The sequence below is a fragment of the Hypanus sabinus genome, chromosome 25, assembly GCF_030144855.1.
Source record: "Hypanus sabinus isolate sHypSab1 chromosome 25, sHypSab1.hap1, whole genome shotgun sequence".
In the NCBI taxonomy this organism is placed as follows: domain Eukaryota; kingdom Metazoa; phylum Chordata; class Chondrichthyes; order Myliobatiformes; family Dasyatidae; genus Hypanus; species Hypanus sabinus.
The window spans coordinates 7,374,713-7,391,817 of record NC_082730.1 but is presented as its reverse complement, the minus strand read 5'-3'; the positions used below and the strand labels follow the sequence as shown (position 1 = coordinate 7,391,817).

Here is a 17,105-nt window from a genome sequence, read left to right as displayed (position 1 = left end):
TAACCAAAACTATGTGGTCAGCTTTGAGCTTGCTATTTGCTATGCATGTATCCAATTTAGTAAGAACGTAAATTCTTAAGAATGTATTTCCTATATTGTATTATTTCCTATATATTCTTAAGAATGTAGAAGATAATGGTGTGTTAATGAGAGGTAGCTAAGAGATGTAGATTAGAACATGATTAAGTCAATGGGTAGAAACAATAGTGGATGTACTTGTGATACTGTAGACCAATTGGATATGCTAATGCAACTGAACCAGGAGATTGCTATAAAAAATGCTATGTACAAGGATTGGTGGGCAATCAGCGACTAGCTCACTGACTGTCTCAGCTTTGATTTGCAAATTAAAGTTTAACCCTTCTTGAAGAATCTTCTGCGTCTCCTGGTTGTTTGTGGGGCACGAGAAACCACGACAGCTGTAACAGCATTGCGCTAACCGCTATGCTTAAAAAAAAAGCCCAACTAAGTCTGAGCCACGGATCTCAACAGAGGCCGTAGCTTGGCACCATCTTTCAAGCATTCCAGCATTGCAAAGTTTCTGAACTTTAGTATGTAGATGCATGCCATCCCATGTTTCTCCGTCTCTGGTGAGTGACCGTTCCGTTTTCTCCGGTTAACAAGGGTTTCTGTTCCAGGCGATGGCGGTGCACCAGCGAAGGGTGCGTCTGAAGCCGTGGCTCGTGGCCCAGGTCGACAGTGGACTTTTCCCGGGGCTTGTTTGGCTCCATCGAGAAAACAAACGATTCCAAATTCCTTGGAAGCATGCGACACGCCACAGCCCTCCACGGGAGGAAGAAAACACCATCTTTAAGGTGGGCACATGGTTTTTATTATATTGGTTTGATGGTTATATCTTGGTTTGGTATTTCTCCTGCAAACAGACCCTGCTTGCCAGCTGGATCGAGTGGAGAAATGTGCTACCCTGATCACTATCTGGTAGAAACATTGGGTGCTTGAAATTCAGAGAGTCTCAGAGTTGCACACTACATGTGGAAGAGTTACATGACTGTTCCATCATCAGAACCAGGTATATGCCAGGATATCTGCTGTTTTATGTCAACAGTACAACCACCGTCATCATTACATGCAGTGGGCGATCGTGGTCTTTCCATGACCATGATTGCTCTTGGCAGATGTTTCTACAGAAGTGGTTTGCCATTGCCTTCTTCTGGGCAGTGTCTTTACAAGACGGGTGATCCCAGTCATTATCAATACTCTTCAGAGATTGTCTGCCTGGTGTCTGTGGCCGCATAACCAGGACTGGAAGACTGGAGAATTGCAAAAGTCATTCCACTCTTCCAGAAGCGAGAGAGGCAGAAGGACAGAAATGATAGGCCAGTCTGATGTCAGTGGTTGTGAAAATGTTGATGTGCTCTCGGAGAACTTGGAGGCACGTGGTAAGATAGGCAGCATGGTTTCCTCAGGGGAAAATCGTGCCTGGCAAATCTATTGGAAATCTTTGAAGAAATGTCAAGCAGGATAGACAAAGGAGAATCGGTTGATGTTGTGTACTTGTATTTTCAGAAGGCCTTTGACAAGGTGCCACACATGAGGTTGCTTAACAAACTATGGGCCCATGTGACTGATAGGCAAGAAGCAAATTGGGTATAAAGAGAGCCTTTTCTGATTGACTGCTGGTGATTAGTGGTGTTCCATAGGGGTCTGTGTTGGGACTGATTCTTTTTACATTCTATGTCAATGATTTCGATGATAGAATTGATGCCTTTGTTGCAAAGTTTGCAGGCATATGAAGATAGTTGGAGGGGAAGGTAGTTTTTGAGGAAGTAGAGAGGCTACAGAAGGACTTAGACAGATTAGAAGAATGGGCAAAGATATGATGGATGGAATACAGTGTCAGGAAGTGTACGGTCATGCACTTTGCTAGAAGAAATGAAAAGGTTGACTGTTTTCTAAATGGAGAGAAAATGCAAAACCTTGAGGTGCAAAGGGACTTTGAAGTTCTTGAGCAGGATTCCCTGAAGGTTAATTTGCAGGTTGAGTCTATGGCAAGGCAGGCAAGTGTGATGTTAGCATTCATTTGAAGAGGACTAGAATATGAAAGCAAGGATGTGATGTTGAGACTTTATAAAGCACTGGTGGGGCCTCACTTGGAGTATTGTGAGCAGTTTTGGGCCCCTTAGAAAGGATGTGCTGACATTGGAGAGGGTTCAAAGGAAGTTTTTGAAAATGATTCCAGGATAGAATGACTTGTCATATAAAGAGCATATGATAGCTTTGTGTCTGTATTTCCTGGAATTCATAAGAATGAGGGGTGATCTAATTGAATCTTATTGAATGGCAAAAAGCCTGGATAGAGTGGATGTGGAGAGGACGGTGGGACTGCCCAAGACCAGAGGACGCAGCCTCAGAATAAGAGGGGCATCCTTTTGGAATGGAGAATTTGTGGAATTCTTTGCCACAGGCAGCTGTGGAGGCCAAGTCTTTATGTATATTTAAGGCAGAGGTTTAGAAGGTTATGGAACAGATGCTGGCAAACGTGACTGGCCTGGATCGGCATCTTTGTCAGCGTGGATGATTGGGTCAAAGGGCCTGTTTCAGTGTTGTTTGACTCTACACTCAGTGGCTACTTATTAGGTACCCCCTGTGTACGTGGTTTTCTGCTGACGGAGGAGACAGACAGACATACTTTATTGATCCTGAGGGAAATTGGGTTTCATTACAGTCGCACCAACCAAGAATAGTGAAGAAATATAGCAATATAAAGCCATAAATAATTAAATAATAAGTTAATCATGCCAAGTGGAAATAAGTCCAGGACCAGCCTATTGGCACAGGGTGTCTGACACTCCGAGGGAGGAGTTGTAAAGTTTGGTGGCCACAGGTAGGAATGATATCCTATGACGCTCTGCCACTAGCAGTGTCCCAGAAGGAGTAAACTAAAGACCACGAGACATAGGAGCCATTCAGCCCATCAAGTGTGCTCCACCACTCTGCTGTAGCTGATTATCTCTCTCAATTCCATTCTCCTGCCTTCTCCCCGTAATCTTTTAACCCCTTACTAATCAAGAACCTATCAACCTCCGCTTTACATATACCAATGATTTAACCACTACAGCCGTCTGTGACAATGAATTCCACAGATTCGCCACCCTCTGGCTAAAGGGGGGCGGTGAACCTAAACTGTTTTACAAAAGTGCATTCAACTGCTCCCGCTCAGTTTCTCTTCTTGCCTTGCTAACTTTCAGTTTTAATTGAGGGAGTGATGTTGGGCGGCCTCAGGTCTTTATGTGCTATTAAGTGCAGATTAGCATCATGTCTGAGAACATAGAGCATTACAGCACAGTACAATATTGTGCCGACCCCTTAATCTACTCCAAGATCAATCTAACCCTTCCCTCCCACATAGCCCTCCATTTTTCTATCATCTATTTGCCTAAGAGTCTCTTAATGCCTCCAGTGTGTCTGCCTCTACCACCACCGTGTTCACGTTCCCACCACTCTATAAAAAAAACTTTACCTTTGACATCCCCCCATACTTTCCTCCAGTTACCTCTAGAGAAGGTGGACATTGTTATAGGAAGCCTTGAGAGGGAGAGGAGCTGGTCTGAATATTGTGCTCCCAGACAGGTTTGGAGTTGCCCTCAGGTTCTTGTCCTTGCGTTCTGTTTGACGTTTATCCTCGTGACTACCTTGACCAAATGCCCACCTATGTTCAAAACCCCACCTCTAGGGTGAAAATATCCTGTCCCTTATTCCTTCTGAGCATGAAGAGGGAGAGGGGGCCCCTCGAGTATTGGAAACTGTCTCAAGAATTTAGCTTCTTGAGCGGGGAGAGTCTGTCAGCCAGAGGGAGACAAGACAGGAAAGTGTGGTCAGAGTTGCAGTTTAAAGAGAGGGAGAGTGGCTTAGGAATTCTAAAGCTTAACAACCGAAAGCAACGGTGGAGCTGAGTCTGGTCTCAGAGGGCTTTTGAGTTTAAGATCCGTAAGTGCCAGCAACTGTTGCATGGTGGTACTTTACGTACGAGACAGTTTTACAGTCTGGTGTTGTTTTTCCCTCCGTACTGCACGTGTTTGGAATGATGTGGCTGGGTGGCATGCAAATCCCAGTTCTTCACTGTATCTCTATCCGTATGACAAGAATAAACCAAAAACTTTTAAAGTTCAAAGTAAGTACATTATCAAAGTACATATATGTCACCACAGACAACCCTGAGATTCATTGCCTTGTGGGCATACTCAATAAATCCAAAGAATAATAACCACAACAGAATCAGTGAAAGACTCCTCCAGCCAGTGTGCAAAGGACAACAAACTGTGTAAATAGAAAAAGAAAGAAGAAAAAATAATAATTAATAAATAAGCCATAAATATCGAGAACATGAGCTGAAGAGTCCTTGAAAGTGAGTCTATTTGCTGTGGGAACATTTCAGTGAAGGGGGTGAGAGAAGTTGATTGAAGTTATCCCCTTTGGTTCAAGACCCTATTGGTTGAGGGGTAATAACTGTTCCTGAAGCTGGTGGTGTGAGTCCGGAGGCTCCCATACCTTCTTCCTGACCACAGCAGTGAGAAGAGAGCCTGACCTGGGTGGTGATGGATGCTGCTTTCCTGTGATAACACTCAGTGCAGATGGGCTCAGTGGTGGGGAGGGCTTTATCTGTGATGGACTAGGCCATATCCACTACTTTTTGTCGGATTTTCCGTTCAAGGGCAATTGTGTTTCTGTACCAGGCCGTGGTACCGCCAATCAATGTACTCTCCACCACACGTCGATAGACATTTGTCAAAGTTTTAGATGTCATGCTGAATCTTGGCAAACTCCCAAGGAAGTAGAGGCGCTGCCGTGCTTTCTTCATAACTGCATTTACGGGTTGGACCAAGGACAGGTTCTCTGAAATAATAGCACCGAGGAATTTAAAGCTGCGGACCTTCTCCACCTCTGATCCCCTGATGATTACCTTTAGTTAACCTTACATCCTTTCCCCATCCCCTTTAAATTAAAACAATCCCCAGTCTGGAAGATATGAGATTGCAGATGCCAAAATCTAGAGTCCCTAACAAAATGCTGGTCCAGTCCAAATGGAGGATCTTGACCCCAAACGTCAACTAGCTATTGGCCCCACCCCCACCCACCCGCTGACTTCCTCCCACAGTCTGCTGCACAATCCTCGGCCACTGTAGTTGTTTGTCTTTGATTGAGATACAACACGGAACAGGCCCTTCTGGCCCTTTGAGCCACGCTGCCCAGCAACTCCCGGTTTAACTCCAGCCTAATCAAGGACAATTTACAATGACCAATTATCATACCAACTGGTGCATCTTTGGACTGTGGGAGGAAAGTGGAGCACCTGGAGGAAACCCACACGGTCGTGGGGAGAACCCGCAAATTCCTCACAGCTGGTGGTGGGAATTGAACCGGGGTCGTTGATACTATAAAGCAGTGTGCTAACTACTAGCTACCCATAGTCTGACTGGAAAATGAGCGCGTAACTCTCTGCAGGAGTCCACAAAACACAGGATCAGAATTAGTCCATTCAGACCATTTGAGTCTGCTTTGCCATTCCAATATGTCTGACTTAATATCCCTCTCAACCCCATTTTCCTGCTGTTTCACCGTAACCTTTCTCTGACTAATCAAGAACCTACCACCCTCTGCTTTACAAATACCCAATGACTTGACTTTCTTTGCTGTCTGTGGCCATGAATTCCAGTTTCACCACCCTCTGGCTCAGCCTGGGGTCTCCGGATGCCTTGCTTTAACGTGTTGGTCCATGGCATAAAAAAGGTTGAGAACCCCTGTTCTAGCTAAAGAGCTTAATAAACACCTTTGTTCTAAATGAATATTCCTTTATTCTGAAGCTGTGCTCTCTGGTCCTGGACTCCCCTAATACAGAAAATAACCTCTCCACATCTACTCTATCTAGGCCTTTCAACATTTGATAGATTTCCCACCCCTCACACTTTGCATTCTTCCAAACTTCAGCGAGTACAGGCCCAAAGCCATCTAACAAGACTCGTATGTTAACTCTTTCATTCTTGGACTCATTCTCGTGAACCTCCTTTGTACCCTCTCCGATGCCAGCATATCTCCCCTCAGATAAGCGGTCCAAAACTGCTCATGATACACGAAAGTGTGGTCTGACCTTTGCGTTATAAAACCTCAACTTTTGTATGTTAACAGGGCACAACTGACGGGTTGAATATTGTGGCCGGCTGCAATTTCGCTGGGTTTAGTAGGGTTTGTTTATGCTTGTACTCCAAAGCATTTGTCCCCCCGCCACGTTACAATGTTGGGCTGATAGATTCTGTTCTGTGTGATTTTCAACACATCACAAATTCCCTGTCTCTCCCTTCCTCCTGGCATCTCCTCTGATAATTGGATATTTACCGAGACTGGTGATTCTCCTCATTCCAGTGTCCTTGGGAAATTCCCCATGGATTAAATTTTGAAAAAATAGAGGGGTGGGGAGAAAAAAAATTAGAAAATCTTGAACAACACACATGCAATGCTGTGGGAGCTTGACAGATCAGGCAGCATCTATGGAAGGGAATAAACCGTCGATGTTTCAGGCCAAGACCCCTCATCAGGACCTTGGTCTCAATCCAAAATGCTGACCTCTCCATAGATGCTGCCTGACTTGCTGAATTCCTTCAGCGCTTTGTGTTTTTCTAGATTTCCAGCATCTGCTGAATCTTTTGTGTATATGATTAGATAATGACGTTTTTAATTTGTACTAAACTGAAAGGCAAAAAATACCAATTGATACACAAGGAAGTAAATTCCCATATGAACAATAGTAACTCGTTAGACAGAAACTTGTCAAGCCTGGAACGCAGTAGAGCAAGCTGTAACCAGAAGATCTGGGGCAGATAACCAGATGAGGTGGGTTCTGAGGAAGAAGGGGGAATTGAGTGGGAATGGGAGGAGACTAGAAGGAAATCTGTGTCCTGGGATCCAGGCTGTTAGTGGTGTAAGATTCAAATTTATTTATTGTAACGTACAGTGAAATGTGTCATTTGTGTTAACAACCAACACACCCGAAGGTGGGCTGGGCAGCCCACAAAGTGTGCCACTCATTCTGATGCCACCATCACGTGGCCACTGTGCTTGGCAGAGCAAAACAGAATATAACAAGCAACAAAACAACAACAGCCAAAACGGCCTGTCCTCCCTCCCACCCACCAGTGGACACAGATTCGGGCCTGTAAGGACATAACATGGGCACGTGCAGAAGCCGGAGTGTGGGGTTTGGGGGGGGGTGGCGGGATGTGGTCAGAGTGATGCAGCCCTGGAGGGTTTTGTAAAACAAGGCTGTGTCACCACGGTAGCACAGTAGTCAGTGTGGTGCTATGACAGCTCGGTGGGGGGGGGGGGGTTGGAGGTCAGAGTTCAATTCCGGTGCCGTCCACAGTCCAGAGATGTACCGGTCAGAAGGTTAACTGTTCATTGTAGGTTGTCCAGTGAGGGTTAAGTATCTGTGTTTTTGGGCAGCCCTGCTCGTTGGGCCAGTAGGGCCTGTTCTGTGTGGTTTCTCAAAATAAAGTAACTAAAATTAAAATATGAATTTAAAAAATCAGTGTTGCCTAACTGGGAGCAGCATTGACTGAGCACTGTCAGCCAACATTCTGAGCCTGATCGGCCAGTAATCACTGAACTGGGAGCAGCATTGCTTATTTCCTGGTGGACGGTGTTAATCACCTCTAAGCATTACCCAAACACGAGGAAATCTGCAGATGCTGGAAATTCATGCAACACACACAAAATGCTGGTGGAACGCAGCAGGCCAGGCAGCATCTATAGGAAGAAGTACAGTCGATGTTTCGGGCCGAGACCCTTCATCAGGACTAACTGAAAGAAAGATAGTAAGAGATTTGAAAGTTGGAGGGGAAGGGGGAAATCTGAAATGATAGGAGAAGACCGGAGGGCGTGGAGTGAAGCTAAGAGCTGGGGAATTGATGGGCAAAAGGGATACAAAGCTGGAGAAGGGAGAGTATCATGGGATGGGAGGCCTCGGGAGAAAGTAAGGGGGAGGGCAGCACCAGAGGGAGAACAGGCAAGGAGTGATTGTGAGAGGGAATAAGAAAATAAATAAATAAACAGGGATGGGGTAGGAAGGGGAGGAGGGGCATTAGATTTTTATTTACTGAGAAACACTGCATAGCAGGCTCTTAGAGCTGCGCCCCCCCCCCCCCCCCCGATTTAAGCCGAGCCTAATCAAGGGACAATTTACAATGACCAAATAACCTACCAACCGGTACCTCTTTGGGAGGAAACCAGAGCACCTGGAAGAAACCCTCGCGATGACGGGAAGGATGTCCCAACTCCTCAGAGAGAACGGTGAGCTCTGGCTGTTGTGCCTATCGCCGGTTGCACAGTTGACGGGACCTTCTCACATCCTGATGAACACTACCGTAGGGGCAGCACGGTAGTGTAGTGGTTAGCAAAACGCTCTACGGTGCCAGTGACCCGGGTTCAATTCCCGCCACTGTCTGTAAGGAGCTTGTACGTTCTCCCCGTGATGGCATGGGTTTCCTCCAGGTGCTCCGGTCTCCTCCCACAGTCCAAAGGCGTATGGTTTGGGGTTAGTGAGTCGTGGGCGTGTTATGTTGGTGCCAGAAGTGTGGTGACACTTGTGGGCTGCCCCCAGCACATCCTCACACTGTGTGTTTCAATATTTCTGTGTACATGTCAGAAGCAAAGTCAATCTATTTTTTTTGCACTATTTATTTATCTTGTAATTTATAGTAATTTTATGCCTTTCCACTGTACTGTTGTTGCTAAACAACGGGTTTCACGTTATCCTAAGTCAGACCCGATTCTGAGACACTGAGAGTTGTGTGACAAGTGGCGAGAGGTGACAGGACAGGTTGTGTTCTCGTCCTGGCCCGTTTATTGTGGAATGGGCAGCCTACTTCATCAGCAGGACAGCGAGGAATGAGGCATCGTGATGGTGCACGTTCATGCCATGTCACTCGAGGGATTAATCACAGTGTGTACAACCTGCAGGCCTGGGCAGTGGAGACGGGGAAATACCAGGAGGGGATCGACGAACCGGATCCCGCCAAGTGGAAAGCTCAGCTTCGCTGCGCGCTCAACAAAAGCCGCGAGTTCAACCTCATTTACGACGGCACCAAAGAGATCCCCATGAATCCGCTGAAGATTTATGAAGTGTGCGACATTCCCCAGGCTAACGGTGGACACAGCAATCCAGGTAGGAAATCCCTCCTGCTTTATAACGATGGTTCTGGCACAGGTATGGACACCAGCTCTTAGTTTGTGTTTGGCAAAAGTTACAGTGAGCAGTTGTTACCATGAATTAATTTGGGGAGTTTCCAACAGATGGCAATAAGTGTCAGTATTGCTCTTTATCTGCCAACAGTAATGCACTTATGTAGCTGAATTTAATAAAAATTTAACATCCCAGAGTAACAGTAAAGCAAGTATAATTTCAGAGGCCAGAGACTACAGATGGGGTAGAACATCTGCCTGACAAACCTGTTGGAATTCTTTGACAAAATAATAAGCAGGATAGACAAAGGAGAATCATTTGATATTGTATACTTGGATTTCCAGAAGGTCTTTGACGAGGTGCCATGATGAGGCTGCTTAACAAGCTAAAAGCCCATGGTATTAAAGGAAAGAGGCTGACTGGCGGGAGGCAAAGAGTGGGAATAAAGGGAGCCTTTTCCGGTTGGCTGCCGGTGCCTAGTGGTGTTGTGCAGGGGTTAGTTTTGGGATTGCTACTTTCCGCATTATAACGACCTTTCGAACCTTGAGTGGGGAGTGAGTTGTGGTGACCGGAAGTAAAACAAGCACGTTGATGTGCGTCTTGCAGGATCGGTTCCGTGGGAGGAAAACGACGTGGACTTGGAAGATGAGGAGGACGACGACTCGAGTTCTCAGCCCCAAGTAGAGGTGAGTGGGAATATTGCTCAGGAGAACAGTTCCACATCAGACCTTGGAGGTTTTTGCCTGTCCTAACTCTCAGTGCTATCAGCTTGAGCTACACTCTGACCAGTCTGGGTCACTGTAGCCACAGTGATTGCTTTGTAAGGTGAAGGACACGTTATTGGAGCAAGATCCATTGATACTGAATCGTCTGGGGGGATATCAAAGGTAGACTTTTTTTTTACACAGAGTGTGGTGGGTTTGTGGAATACCCTGTCAGGGTGGTGGTAGAAGCAGATACATTAGGGGCATTTGAGAGACTCTCAGAGATGGGTCTATAATGAAAGAAAATGGGAGGGTTACATAGGGTGGAAGGATTAGATTGAGCTTTGGGTAGGTTTAATGGGTGGGCACAATGTGATTGATCAAGGGGCCTGTGCTGTGCTTTAATGTTCTATGTTCCTTGAAGATTCCCCGGTTAGGCAGGCGGGTGAGGAATTGGAGAACTGTCGTGCTCCCTCTGGTGCTTAACAAGCCTTCCATGTTCCTCGGACACCCAGCCTCAATGTTCTCAATAACATCTGGAATCTGGGAACTGAAATCCCATTCCTGTGCTGCTGAGCAGATTCATAGTGCCGTACAGCACAGTACAGGCTTTCCTTCCCACAATGTTGTGCTGATCTTTTAACCTACTCCAACATCAAACTAACCTTTCCCTCCTTCTATTGTCCACACTCCTAAGAGTTTCTTAAATGCCCCTAATCTAGCTGCCTCTCCCACCACCCCTGGCAGCGCATTCCTTGCACCCACAATTGTTTTTTTTTCTAAAAAACTACATCTGCTATCCCCCCTATACTTTCCTCTTTGAAATTGTACTCCCTGGGGAAAAGGGGGCTGGTTCTCCACTCAATCTGTGCCTCTTAACTTCCTGAGCACCTCTACTCGGTCACCTCTCATCCTCCTTTTCTCCAAAGAGAACAATCCTGGCACGTTCCACCTTTCCTCATGAGACATGCTTTCTAATCCAGGCAGCATCCTGATTAATCTCCTCTGTGTCATCTGGGATGGGATGTCCAAACTGTCTTACGCAGAGAGGTTAGAGAGACTGGGCTTGTACACGCTGGAATTAAGGAGATTGAAAGGGGATCTGATTGCAACATATAAGATTATTAAGAGATTGGGCAAGATAGGGGCAGGAAATATGTTCCAGATGCTGGGAGAGTCCAGTACCAGAGGGCATGGTTTGAGAATAAGGGATAGGTCATTTAGGATAGAGTTAAGGAAAAACTTGTTCTCCCAGAGAGTTATGGGGGTGTGGAATGCACTGCCTCGGAAGGAGCTAGATCAGTATCTTATGGATAGGGGAATCAAGGGATTATGGGGACAAGGCTGGAACCGGGTATTGATTGTAGTTGATCAGCCATGATCTCAGAATGGCAGTGCAGGCTCGAAGGGCCGAATGGTCTACTTCTGCACCTATTGTCTATCTCTAAGGCTTCCACATCCTTTCCGTAATGAAGCAACCAGAACTGAACACAGTTGTTGTATCTGAGAAGGAAACAACTCAACCCATTTACAGTTCACACAGCCTTGTTTACTTCACCTTCCATAGGACCAGTACGATGCTATTCGGCCCGTCAAGTCTGCTCCACCATGGCTGAGTTATTTTCTCTCTCAACCCCATTCTCCCACCTTCTCCCGCCTTCTCCTTGTAACCAAGAACCTATCAACCTCCACTTTAAATATAGCCAGTGGACTGGGCCACCACCGCAGTCTGTGGCGACAAATTTCACAGATTCGCTACCTTCTCCCAAATGAAATTTCTCCTCATCTCCGTTCTGAAGGGACAGCTTTGTCCCAGCCCTGTTAATGTTTTGTTTATTTAGCGATACAGCGCAGAACTGTCCTGCCGTGCCACCTGCCCGCCCAGCGATCCCAATTCAATCCATGCCTAATCATAGGTCAACTTACAATGACCGATTAACTTACCAACTGATGTGTCCTTGGACACTGGGAGGGAGCCGGCACACGCAGAGGAAGCCCGCCCACACATGGGAAGAACATGCAAACACTTTTTTTTACAGAGGACACCAGAATTGAACTCTGAACTCCGTTGCCGGGAGCTGTAATAGCGTTGCACTAACCGCTACGCTACAGTGGCGCCACAGGTCAAGTTCTCTGTAACGTTGTCAAATCCTATTTTGATTGTTGCGATTGTCCCGTCGAGCAATGTACATCTTGGCCGTCCGTCGGGTTACCTGCAGTTGTACTAATTTCCTCCTCCTCTTTGTGCAGATGCAGGAGAGCTTCCCATTTCTCAACCTCAATGGTAAGTGTTCTTGGTCTTTGGCCCTGTTCTAAACCTTTCTCACTCATGTGCCTGTCCAAATACAGTACCTTTTTAAAATGTTATTACTGTCCCTGCCTCAACCACATTCTCTGGTAGCTCATTCCATATGTTGGCCATTCTCGGGCTGGAAAAACCTGCCCCTCAGGTTCTTACTACAGCCTGAAAGCACGTACCACCGGGCTCGAGGACAGCTTCTATCCTGCTGCTATCAGACTCTAGAATAGACCCTCTTGTACAATGAAATGGGACTTGGCCTCACAATCTACCTTGTTATGACCTTGCACATAACCTGCACTGCACTTTTTAGTAGCTTTTACCCTTTAATCTTAATTGTGAATGTTTTACCTTGTTCTAACTCAATGTACTGTGTAATGATTCGATTGTACGAACAGAGTGCAAGACAAGCTTTTCACTGTATCTCGGTACATGAGAGTAATGAACTAGCACCAGTAAATTCCCCCCACCCCACCCACCTTAAGCCTCTGTCCCCAAGGCCCGGAAAAGACTGTGTGCGATCACCCAATCCATGGTCCTCATGATGTTATACACCTCTATAAGGTCACCTCTCGTTCTCCTTTGTTGTCCAGTGAAAACAGTCCCAAATCACTCTACTTGTCTCCCTATCAGTCTTGTGAATCCGGCCAAGATTCTGGTTGGTGTGGACAGGTTGTGCCAAATGGCCGGTTGCGCTGTGGTGTGACCCGAAGTAAATTATGGCAACTAGGCTGGTCAATGTTAATTAATTTTAACCATAGCTGACCCATCGGAGAATTAGCTGTGAGGTGCAGCCAATTCTAAGACCAGAGGACACAGCCTCAGACTAGAGGGATGTCCATTTAGAATGGAAATTAGGAATTTCTTTAGCCTGAGAGTGGTGAATCTGTGGAATTCTTTGCCATAGGCAGCTATGGAAGCCAAGTCTTTATGTATATTTAAGGCAGAAGCTGTTTCTTGATTAGTCAGAGCATGAAGGGATACAGAGAAAAGGTAGGAGATCGGGGCTGAGAGGAAAATCGGATCAGCCATGATGAAATGGCGGGGCAGACTCAATGGGCCAAATGGCCTAATTCTGTTCCTATATCTAGTGGTCCACTGCAAAGGATGTGACGGGTGCACGTGTTTGCTCGTCAGTGCTGATGACTGTTACTGTGCAATTTAACTTTTGCAGACTCACCGATGCCTCCAGCACGCGTTGCCAGTTGCTCTCCCAGTGAGTGGATAAAGACCGACCCTGACCAGATCCTACAGGGAGATCCTCCCTTGCCAGCAGAGATGTTCAGTACGCCAGAAACGTGGATCAGCTCACTGCCCAGTAAGCACATCAAACTGTAGACCGCCTGTCCTCTTCAGTAATAAGTGTCTTAGAATATAAAAGCAAGGATGTAATGTTGAGACTTTATAAAGCACTGGTGAGACCTCGCTCGGAGTATTGTGAGCAGTTTTGAGCCCCTTAACTTCGATAGAGTGGATGTGAAGAGGATGTTTCTTATTGTGGGAGAGTCAAGGACCAGAGGACACAGCATTAAATCAGAGGGGCATCCCTTTAGAGCAGTGATGCAGAGGAATTTCTTTATCCAGAGAGTGCTGAATCTGGATTTCTTTGCCACAAGTGGCTGTGGAGGCCAAGTCTTAGTGTGATAGATTGTTGATTAGTCAGGGCATGAAGGGAAACGGGGAGAAGGCAGGAGATTGGGGCTGAGAGGGAAATGGATCAGCCATGATGAAATGGCAGAGCAGACTCGATGGGCCAAATGGCCTAATTCTGCTCCTATATCTTATGGTCTAAGTTGACTTTGACTTTGTATTAAACATCCTGGTGAATCTGCTCTGTACCCTGTTTGGTGCAATTGTGTCTGTCCTGTGTCATGGTAACCTGAAATGAACACACTGCTATGACTTTCCAATGTTATACCACTGTGGTTGTCCAACTAAACATCAGAATGTACAAATGTATAGTTATGGAGTTCTCTTCCTTTAGATTGAGGCACATCACTCTGGTTTTTCCTCCTTCCCACTTATTCCACTCAGTGACAGACCTGGAGATCCAATTTCAGTACCGGGGCAAAGAGCTGGGACCTTCCTTCACCGTCAGTAACCCTCAGGGATGCCGCCTGTTCTATGGGGACCTGGGGCCAATGCCCAACCAGGAGGAGCTCTTTGGTCCGGTTTCGCTCGAGCAGATCAAGTTCCCTGGGACGGACCACATCCTAAACGAGAAGCAGCGCCTGTTCACCAGTCGGCTGCTGGACGTGATGGATCGCGGGCTCATCCTGGAGGTTAGCGGGCACGCAATCTACGCCATCCGCCTCTGTCAGTGCAAGGTGTACTGGTCTGGACCCTGTGCAGGGGGGAGCACCATGCCGCACGTCATCGAAAGGCAGAAGAAAGTTAAACTCTTTTGCCTAGAGACCTTCTTGAGTGGTGAGTGGTTTGACGTTCCAGGCTGATTGATCACATGTCGGTTTATCATTGTCACACAGTGAAAACCTTCTCTTGCTCTCTGTTCCAACAGATCAAATCATTACACAGGGTATTTAGGCAGAGCAAGAGAAAACAACAATGCAGAATAAAGTGTAACAGCTGCGGAGGGAGTCTGAGGAGGCCCTCCTTCGGTCGATCATGGAGGTTGCGTCCTAGCTGTCTATGTGATAGCAAGCCAAGGCTGCATGATTTGGAGAGCAAGCTATTGTCCTTGCAGCCGGCTGCCCCACGTAATAAAGCTCATTGTCTTAAAGCTGGTGGGAGCCACAGCCTGACACAGGGAGAAGACTGCAAATACCCTTCCAGTAGGTCCACACAGGACCTAAAGCAGTGATTCCCATCATTTTTAATGCCGTGGGCCCCTACCATTAACCAAAGGGTTTGTGGTCCCCCGTTGGGAACCTCTGATCTATGGACCTGGCCAGGGACTCCATCTGGGTCACAGTGTCACCCTCTGGGTGTCTGTGAAGGTGACTGTAGGTTTAGGTCACTAGAGACCATCGAGGTGCGTGCTGACATACCCATTCCTTTCCGATCAAAACCCACATAGGATGTGTTTAGATCATCAGGAAGGGTTGTGCTGTTGTCAGCTTTTCTGCTTCATTCTCCAGAGCACACAATCCTCTGTCTCTATCTGCTCCTCATTACCACTGGTCACTCCACCTTCCACTGTTTTCCTCAGCTAAGACGTCGTTCCACGCAGCTGAGGAGCCAGCTGTCAAAAGGGGCGGTTGAGGCAGTTGGACAGCTGTGTGGATCGGGAAGGTTTAGAAGGTTGTGGACCAAACATGCTGGATGTGCGGAATTTGGGAAGCGTGCATCAGAGGCTCCCCAGGATTTTGCCTGCATTAATGGGGGTGAGCTGTAAGGAGAGGTCGGGCCAGGGGCTCCCAACCTCGATTATGCCATTGTCCCTTACCAACGAATCAAGGACTGCAGATTGAAAACCGCTGGGACAAACTTGGGCTGTTCTCACTGGAACATCGAAGGCAGAGGAGAGATCTCATAGAGGTTTGTAACGTTATGAGAGGCAGAGATGGGGTAGACATTCAGAATCCTTTGTCGAGACTGGAGATGCCAAGTACTGGAAGGTGCTCATTAAAGATGAAAGGGGGGCAAGTTTAAAGGAGATTTGTGAGACAGGTTTTTTACAGTGAGAATCAGAATCGGGTTTAATATCACTGGCATATGGCGTGAAATTTGTTCTGCGGCAGAAGGACAGTGCAATACATAATAAGCTATAAGTTACAATAAGAAATACATTTAAAAAAATTAAACTAAATAGTGCAAAAAGAGAGCAGAAACAAATAGGTAGTACACATGGGTTCAGTGTCCATTCAGAAACCTGATGGCAGATGGGAAGAGGCTGTTCCTAAAACATTGAGTGTTTGTCTTCAGGCTCCCTGATGGTAGCAATCATGTCCTAAATGGTGGAGGCCTTTAATGATGGATGCTGCCTTTTTGTGGTATGGCATTTTGAAGATGTTCTTGCTCCTGGAGAAGCTAGTGTTCACGTTACAATTTTCTGTAGCCTTTTCCAATCCTGTGCACTGGCCCCTCCGTACCAGACGGAGATGCATCCAATTAGAATGCTCTATAGAAATTTGGTCGAGCCTTTGGTGAAATGCCAAAGCTCTTCAAACTCCTAACAAAATATTGTCACTGTTCTGTCTTTTTTTTGGTAATTGCATCAGTATGTTGGGCTTAGGGTAGATCTTCAGAGATGTCGACACCTCGGAACTTGACGTGGCTCCCCTTTTCCGCTGCGAGTCCCTCGATAGTGTGTTAGCCTCTCCTTCCTGGTGTGACGCTGAGTGCAAGGTTTGCTGTGACATCACCTACCTCACTTCTGTACGCATTCTCGTCTCCATCTGAAACTCTGTCAACATCGGCAATTTTACAGCTGGCTATTGATTTGTGCCTAGCCACATGGTCACGGGCGTAGAGAGGGCAGAGCAGTGGGCTAAGCAAACAGGTGTACCAGTGTTGATTGTCAGTGAGGAGGAGATGTCACTCGGATCCATATGGACTGTTGCTGTCCTGCTGAGGATCCAATTATAGAAGGAGGTGCCGAGGCTCAGGCTCTGGAGCTTTTCGATGAGAACTGAGGGTGTTGGACACTGAGCATGGGTATTGTTACTGTCCAGGTGATCCAAGGTCGAGTGGAGAGCCAGTGACATTGTATCTGCTGTAGACCTTTTGTGGTGTTAGACAAATGGCAGCAGCTCCAGAGCGTGGGTGACCGGGAATTGGCAGCCAGAGGTGGTGGTGTTTAGTGAGGTTTCAGGTGGCATCCATCGTGAAGGGCTCTCACCACCCAGGGCATGCCCTCTTCAAGTTCAGGTTCAGATTTATTTATCCCATGCACATCAAAACATGCAGTGAGATGTGTCATTTGTGTTGGCCACTAATATACTCAAGG

General features: G+C 46.7%; 1 protein-coding gene across 1 annotated transcript in view; it reads left to right on the top strand.

The window, feature by feature from the left end:
* irf6 (interferon regulatory factor 6) overlaps positions 1–17,105 on the top strand; it is a 33,138-nt gene that overhangs the window by 11,199 nt on the left and 4,834 nt on the right. The window contains exons 2-7 of the mRNA XM_059950005.1: positions 639–815; positions 8,971–9,175; positions 9,800–9,879; positions 12,148–12,181; positions 13,371–13,514; positions 14,231–14,623. Of these exons, the coding sequence (XP_059805988.1) occupies positions 642–815; positions 8,971–9,175; positions 9,800–9,879; positions 12,148–12,181; positions 13,371–13,514; positions 14,231–14,623 (1,030 nt within the window). The 5' untranslated portion in view covers positions 639–641. The remainder of the gene's footprint in view (positions 1–638; positions 816–8,970; positions 9,176–9,799; positions 9,880–12,147; positions 12,182–13,370; positions 13,515–14,230; positions 14,624–17,105) is intronic.